This window comes from Hordeum vulgare, chromosome 1H, assembly GCF_904849725.1.
Source record: "Hordeum vulgare subsp. vulgare chromosome 1H, MorexV3_pseudomolecules_assembly, whole genome shotgun sequence".
NCBI classification, from domain to species: Eukaryota; Viridiplantae; Streptophyta; class Magnoliopsida; order Poales; family Poaceae; genus Hordeum; species Hordeum vulgare.
This window is the reverse complement of record NC_058518.1, coordinates 500,936,956-500,944,818: the sequence shown is the minus strand read 5'-3', so window position 1 is coordinate 500,944,818 and position 7,863 is coordinate 500,936,956. Positions and strand designations below refer to the sequence as shown.

General features: G+C 44.5%; 1 protein-coding gene across 1 annotated transcript; it reads right to left on the bottom strand.

Moving 5' to 3' along the window:
• Positions 1-261: 261 nt before the first annotated feature.
• Positions 262-4,229, bottom strand: LOC123450430 (60S ribosomal protein L18a-like protein). Its single transcript, XM_045127687.1, has 4 exons — positions 3,780-4,229; positions 1,184-1,277; positions 975-1,092; positions 262-600 (listed from the first exon to the last, which is right to left on the bottom strand). Exons 1-4 carry the CDS (start codon positions 4,117-4,119, stop codon positions 541-543), a joined length of 612 nt encoding a protein of 203 aa, XP_044983622.1. The 5' UTR covers positions 4,120-4,229; the 3' UTR covers positions 262-540.
• Positions 4,230-7,863: the final 3,634 nt, after the last annotated feature.

The following is a 7,863-nucleotide window of genomic DNA, read 5'->3' as shown; positions in this document are numbered from 1 at the left end:
GAGCTTTATTAAAGTAGAAAACCGAAATATCAATACAAGGGACGTCATCACATCATCAATATCGGCACAAGAGGACATCGACCTTCGATGCCCGAACTGAAATAACCACCACTCGTATTCAGCAACATAACCATTGCCAAGACCTGGTTGCAGTCCATCACGAGTCTGTTACCTTTGTTACTCGAAGGGGGATAACAATTGTTGTGTGATACAACAAATTTCAACATTAAGTTAGTGCAGATATTGGAAAGGAATCCATTGTAAAATGATATAACTCGTAGTACTGAATTTGAAAGAGGCGAGAAAGATATTGTGTTGTACATTCGAGCTTTATTACACAGCAGAAGTATCAAGTATCGATACAAGAGGATGCCGAATCATCGATGCAGCACCACTCTTTTTACTGTACACATACCTATACAAGACACACTCATACATGAAATACAACCAGCAGACTCTGTAACTTACTATGTAACTGGGCCCCAAATAACAATTGCTCATATTCAGGAACAGAACGGCCTGCCACGACCTGGTGGCAGATCACCATGTGTCTGTTCCTTTCGTTACTCCAAGGGGTATAACAATGGCCGCAACTACAGCCTGTTTGTACAATGCAGCAAATTCCAACACAAAGTTAGCCCAAGTATTACAGAAAATAATTTTTCGTGACAGCTTATAGCTCGTAATTTGTGATTCTAATGATTTCCATGTTACTTGCAATTGCTAAATTTGTGCAGTTAAAATCTACTTCTATTTTGGAAGAGCTTTTGCCAATTCGGGCATACCAATATTTGCTGGTGCCATCATAAGAAAAATTAACTGTAAGCAGTACCTGATTATATACTTTTGAGCTAATTTATTTCAGTGAATGTAACAAAGCTGGTATAATGGGCCATAAAACTAACAGTCTCAAATTTCTATGTGAAATCTTAACAGTAGCATAGTATTGCGGTTGTATCAGAAAGGTAACTTACAGCAACAGTGCAGGCAACATATCCTGGTTTCTCTCTGTGGTCATGCACCCGGACACAGATTAGGATGAAAGCACCAATATACCACGGAATGGCAGCCAAGAAGAACCCGGCAATGAACCTTTGTTCCAGCAAGAGAACGGAACTTTGTGAGGGACTGATTTAACTTCAGAAAGTAAGGCAAAATAGCAAGCATATTGGGAGGCACTCACAGAAGCCAACCCATGCCGAGCCCACAGCATGGAAGGGGCCGCATTCTCATGGGTCTGCCTTCAACGGGCCTTCCTTGAACAACAGGACCATAACCTGAGGCAACAGAAACAGGACTATCATATAACATGGATGCATATTTTTCAGTCTTGTGACAATCTTAGGATTTAGGGAAAGAGGCCTAGCCAAACCTCTGGAGTGTATTCACTCACTGTACTGAGATTGAATCAGTATATCACCTGTTTTCTGAATGCATCGTTGCTAGAGCTATATGAAGTGACGTTAAATAAATTTTCAAAGGTTGATATTGTTGATTTTAAATCACTTGCTGCCCAGTGGCTATGGAACAAAAGTTCATGCTCTTAAACATTGTTTCTTCTGCAGTTCTGTGGGGACTTTGGATGCAGCCCTGTCCAGGGATCTGCTACTCAGGAAATTGAGGTCGTCACGGAGCTGGAATAAGACTGATCTGCGCAGAGAGGATGATGGACTCTTCCTGTGTAGCTGCAGTGGGTGATGCAGATCATGTGGGAGCTACTTTGCTGGAGTACCTGATGAAGAAACTTGGATGCAGTGATGGAATCCATGTGGCCAGGGTGTAACTAGCATGACAAAAAAAGCTTAGTTCCCTCTTTGAAGAAGTGCTTAGATGGTACTGTATTTCGGTTCTTGCTGTAAGGTCCTTTGGTAACTGCTCTAGGTTTGCCCTTTACCGTGTTGGTGAGGGGTAGGAGTTGTCTTTGCATTTGCGAGCTTACTAGTCTGTGAACCTAAAAACCTGAGGGTGTATGTTGGTTTCGTTTTTCTATGAAAGATGGAACCAGGAGCGAGGCTCCTGTTGATCGGGGGAAAATTCAGCCTTGGGTGTCCATTTGTTTTTTCTTGTCTGGGTTAGGCACCTATCTGTTCTCCCCAGCAGTTGATGCGAAATGGGATCTGAAGTTATGTGTCTTGCTTGCTTCTAGAAGTATAAGGTGACGGAAAGTTACGTATATCTGGCTAGTGAATTCAGCATACCAAGAATTTGTTGAAATTATACTCCCTCTGTTCCATGTTCCATATTAAGTGCCGGTCACAAATATCGTCGATGTAAAGGCCCCCCTCGCAATCGTTGGCACAAATACTAATCAAGACTTGTTAGCCTAAAAGGAGCATGCACTACATAACTATCTGGTGTTCCAGTTTAAACGTCAGTAGCCCGTTTAGCCAAGAATCCACGTGGTGAGTCGATGAGTTTTTTCTAGTTGAACGAAAGCCTAGGATCCATTTACAACTAGTAGAATTTTTCCCTGAACTACCAGGAGAGAAAAAAAAAGAAAAGTGATGGAATTTGGATCATGCGCATAAATTTTGGATCGAAGACTTGTGAATTCTGATCATGCAATTCATGCCCTTGAAATTGTGCATCAGCAGGCATCACTGACCCGGAGTAACTAGCATGAAAAAAAAGCTTAGGCCCTGTTTGATAACAAAGTAGTAAAAAAACTAAAGTATTAAAAACTGCAGCAATTTTACGTGTAGATAGAAAATACCATGGTTTTAATATAACAACATTTTTTGCAGTATTCACAATGTAGAGAAACTGTTTGATTACGCCACATATTACTGCAGTTTAGATTGAGCAAGTACACGGGAAGAAGATAACGACGTCCCACCCCTTCTTTTCGCCTTCTCTGTTTTTTTAAAAGAGGTCTGGGGTTCTTTTTTTTATGCAGAGAAAAAACCACAGTTTTTTCAATACTGCAGTTTTAAAATCACAATTCTTAGAGGCAACCAAACACCTCATTGTAAACAAAACTATGATAATCTCCAAAACTGCAGTATTCTAAAAATACTGCGAAAATTCTTTGTTATCAAACAGGGCCTTAGTTCCCTCTTTGAAGAAGTGCTTAGATGGTACTGTATTTCGGTTCTTGCTGTAAGGTCCTTTGGTAACTGCTCTAGGTTTTCCCTTTACCGTGTTGGTGAGGGGTAGGAGTTGTCTTTGCATTTGCGAGCTTAGCTCGTCTGTGAACCTAAAAACCTGAGGCTGTATGTTGGTTTCGTTTTTCTATGAAAGATGGAAGAACCAGGAGAGAGGCTCCTGTTGATCGGGGGAAAATTCAGCCTTGGGTGTCCATTTATTTTTTCTTGTCTGGGTCTAGGCACCTATCTGTTTTCACCAGCAATTGATCCGAAATGGGATCTGAAGCTATGCATCTTGCTTGCTTCTAGAAGTATAAGGTGACTGATAGTTCCGTATCTTTGGGTAGTGAATTCAGCACACCAAGAATTTGTTGAAATTATACTCCCTCTGTTCCATGTTCCATATTAAGTGCGGGTCACGAATATCGTCGATGTAGAGGCCCCCTCGCAATCGTTGGCACAAATACTAATCAAGACTTGTTAGCCTAAAAGGAGCATGCACTACATAACTATCTGGTGTTCCAGTTTAAACGTCAGTAGCCCGTTTAGCCAAGAATCCACGTGGTGAGTCGATGGATTTTTTCTAGTTGAGCGAAAGCCTGGGATCCATTTACAACTAGTAAAATTGTGCATCATCGGGCATCACAGACCCGGAGTAAAGTAAGCAAGAGCATACGAGGGAGGCGAGGATACCTGTGCCTGGGCCGGTCTGGTACCCCTGGGAGTAATACGGGTCGGCGGGCGCGTAGGGCTGCTGCTGCTGGTGGTAGCCGCCGGCGGAGAAGCCGGGGGGCGGGGCGGGCTGAGGGAAGCCGACGGGCGGGCCGGGCCGGGGGAAGCCGACGGGCGGGTGGGGGCGGACGTCGGGGTGGGGGGCCGGGGGGTGGAAGGTGCCGTACTGGTACTGGGCGGGGTCCTGGCCCCGCAGGTGCGGCGGCTCCGACGGCGGGAGCGGGCCCGAGGAGGAGGAGTGGGCCAGCCTCTTCTCGCCGCCGTCGCCGGCGCCGGCCTCCGGGTCCTGGCCGGCTCCCATGGTGGACGGACGGAGATCGGTGGTTGGGTTGGTTGACTCTTGACTTGGGCGGTGTTCCGTGCCGACGAGGTGTTGAGGTGTGTGGAGGCTGGCGGTGACAGAGAAGGAAGGGGCCAACGGCACGGCAGTGTGATGTAGCCAGGGGGGAGCTTTGGGTCGGTGGTGGACTGACAGGTGGTTGTGTGTGGGCCGGTAGAGTTTCTGGCCTGTTGCTGAGGGCCTGGATGGATCGTTGACTGGGTATATTCATGAGCCCATCTCTGCTAATTCCCACCAGCTGGAAAACTGTCGAAAAAACTGCCGGCCCTCGAAAAACTGTCGGCCCTTACAAAGACCGGGAAAACCGTTGTTCTGATTAAAATAAAGAAAAAAACTATTTGTTTTTAGGATTAAAAAATAGAGAAACTGTTTTTAACACGGTACAGACGCAAACACTCATATAAACGCGCATACATAAATCTCTATAAACGCACACATGCACGCCCCACCTATGTGAGTAGCAACAAAAAAGAAAAAGAAAAGAAAAAAAATGCAGCCGCAAAGCAGTGCATGAACTCGAAAGGAACAAAAAGAAAAATTATTGTATGTCTCCTATAAGAAGTTTGGTCCGCCTGGACATCCTTATTAAGAACCTGAGTTATAAACTCCTTCGTCGAGACGTTAAGAGGAAAATGACCATCAGACAAGACAATACCAAGTCCAAAAAGGTCAATTGCATCAACGTACAAAAGCTGATAAGAAAGTTATAAGGATCATATGATATACACAAACAACAACAAAAATGTGAAGTAAAATGATAAAAAAAAAAAGGAAAGCGGCAACACTAACGTTGTCAAAAAGAAGACAACCCCTGGTAGGCTTGCCAGTTGAAAGCGCCATTTGAAATTCATCAACGATGAACTTGGACCAATTGTGATTTTTAAGTGTACCATTGTTTTGTTGAAAAGACAAAGGGTGGTAAAGGAGCATAAGTTATCATGGTACACACACTAAAAGTTATCATGAGGACGCAATGGAAGTTACCAGTCATAAGAAGTAAGAATGACCATTAATAAAAACAAAATAAAATGAGCAAGAAAAACTTACCAACATAACATACCATCTGGGGCTGGCCTTGCTGGAGGTGGTCAGAGCGATGACAATATTACCAGCAAGCATAAGCCACACCCGCTTGAACTTGGTGTCGAAGTTGTCATAACCCGTGATAAGCTCGACAAGATCTATCATTTTAGGCGTACATCCAAGATCACCAAACAGCTCAAGCCCTAACTCAATATCGACTTTTGTAGGAAGGTTGTAAGGAACATCTTGCCCTCCACGTGGCATGCTCATCACACAGTGGACAGATTCTTCATTCACATGAAGCCTACCACGCACTGGAACGACAACCTCATGGGACTTGGGGCGTATAACCCGGCAAGCTGTAAACTAAGACCGTTGAATAGACGGACTCACTTGATGTTCCGAAGGCTTCTCAGGTCCATATCATTAATGACACGCTTCCTATCTTGAGACATATGCTTGCAGGCAAGCAAACGTGAGCTAGGGGAAGCCCTGTTCTGCAGAGGAGCGCGCTTTGACTTCTTCGAACGAACTTCCTCAATGCCAACACCATTGCCTTTGCGCTTCCTTCGCATTGTGCCCCTATCACATACAAATAAAGAAGGCCAATGAAAAAACATAAATTACATTTTAAAAACTCCTACCCCTAGTAATATCAAGCAATATGATCCTCGTACTTGCAAGCACCAAGCACCCCTACTAATTAGAAAACACTATACCCTGCTAATCCAAGCACTAAGCCCATGATAAGAAATAAAAGAATCAAGCCCCTAATAAAATCAAGCACTATGCACATGATAAAAAAAATCAAGCACCATGATGCTGGTAGGTACAAACAACATGCCACTGATAATTTCTAGCAATATAACCCGGGTAAACCAAGCATCAAGCACCTGGTGAATCAATCCAGATAAGATGCTGATAGTCTCGTAGAAGTACTTAACCTTGAAGGTCAAATATGATTTACCATTTCTAGATTAGACCCCGGGTCAATTCGAAATACGACTCCCACCGTTCTAACTCTTCTTGGGGGATTCCATCCACAAACACAAAGTTTGTGGTTGACTAATATGGCTCACCATCATTTAGCTATTGCATTTATTTTTCTCATTGCCGGTCATATGTATTGAACAAACTTCAGAATTGGGCATCTTTCAGAAGTTTTCCCTTGAAGGGAAAGCATTAAAGGAATCCCCCATTAAGCTGGAAACAAGGGAGTGTGGTTTTGCCAATCTGTGGGCGGATCTTTTTCTGGTTTGAGGAAAAGCCCTCATGAGTTTGGCTTCTTTCTATTCTTCACCACCAGGAGGGAGAGGTTAACATGACTCGTTATACTATGCAAGAACCCGTGGGCGGTTTGCTAGTAGGTAGCCAAGATCAGACACCATGCTACTGGTAACCATAAAAAAATGCCCGTGATAATTTATATGTAAATAAAAGAGGAGATTTCCTATGCATGATAATAGCTAAACACCATTTGGCATAAGTGACTTTTTTTACATATGAAGTGTCATGTTTCAATGATATTGGCACAAGTGTATTTTTCTTTGTATAGAAATGACTTTTTTTTATATATAACATAGGGCGACAACAATAAAATCTGAGAGGGAGCACAAGGGAGAAACTCCTCGAAGCACCGATACTTCAAAAATTTGTGTATCGCCGTTCTGTACTTCGCCGATACACCGATACGTCAGATACGCCTTCGATACAGGTATCTCCGAAGTATCGTCTTTTTCAATTTAAAAATAAAAGAAAAAAATGGCGATACGGGTATCCTTGAAGTATCGCCACTGAGTATTGTTCATAACTTGATGTATCGTTCATCTGTTTATATAGATAGTGTATGATGGGGTTATAGTCCCAGGATAGGGTCATAGGTCTGCCCTAGGTCCTACCCAAGGACTACCCTTCATAGAAGACAAGGCCCTTAGACAGTTCCGACTGAACTAAGGATGCCCCCATCATCCAGTCGGCGACAATCCACCCGGAGCATATCTAACGTACCGACTGGAATCCACTCTGTACATCGTAACCCCCCAGGAGGGCAACGGTCATACGTTTTCATACACCATTATTAGCATTTAAATCTTACGTTACCTGTAACGTAAGCATTTACTCGCCACTATTCCACCCCTGTCCACCGGCCATTATGAAGGGCAGCGCACTCTATATAAGTCGCCCTTCACCACTGGTACGGGGGTTGGCACTTGCTGTAATCCTAGAATCCACTCGACACAAAGCTCCCAAGAACACTGAGACGTAGGGCTTTTACCTCCACCGTAGAGGGGCCTGAACTCATACATCCTCGTCGTAGCTAAGGCTCTGCCCATATACTTTCGTACCCCATACTTCTACTGTCAGACTTATACCCACGACAGCTGGCGCCCACCGTGGGGCAGGCGTCTAAACGACTTCCGGCGAGTTTGTGATTTCATATTTTCGTCATGTCGTCTGGCGGAGATCTGTGCATGGGTCATGAGATCCTCTTCGGTGCCCTCTCCTTCATCGCCGACGATTCGGCATGGCTTCGGGATGCGCCCCTCGACGTCGAGGCGCTTCACAGTCGCGGGGCTACGCACTTCCGTGCCAGTCCTTGCGGTGTTCTTCTTCTCCAGCCATCGACCCCGGTGTCGATCTTCGCCCCCGTCACGCGCCGCAGCAAGCGATCCCGTCGTCCGC

Bases quoted from the DNA above. Each gene is read 5' to 3' on its own strand.
- LOC123450430 (XM_045127687.1), bottom strand. From the start codon at position 4,119: ATGGGAGCCGGCCAGGACCCGGAGGCCGGCGCCGGCGACGGCGGCGAG. The intron at 1,278-3,779 runs GTATCCTCGCCT...CTGTTGCCTCAG, and splicing joins CCAGACCGGCCCAGGCACAG to GTTATGGTCCTGTTGTTCAA. The intron at 601-974 runs GTAAGTTACCTT...TTGTACAAACAG, and splicing joins ATGTTGCCTGCACTGTTGCT to GCTGTAGTTGCGGCCATTGT.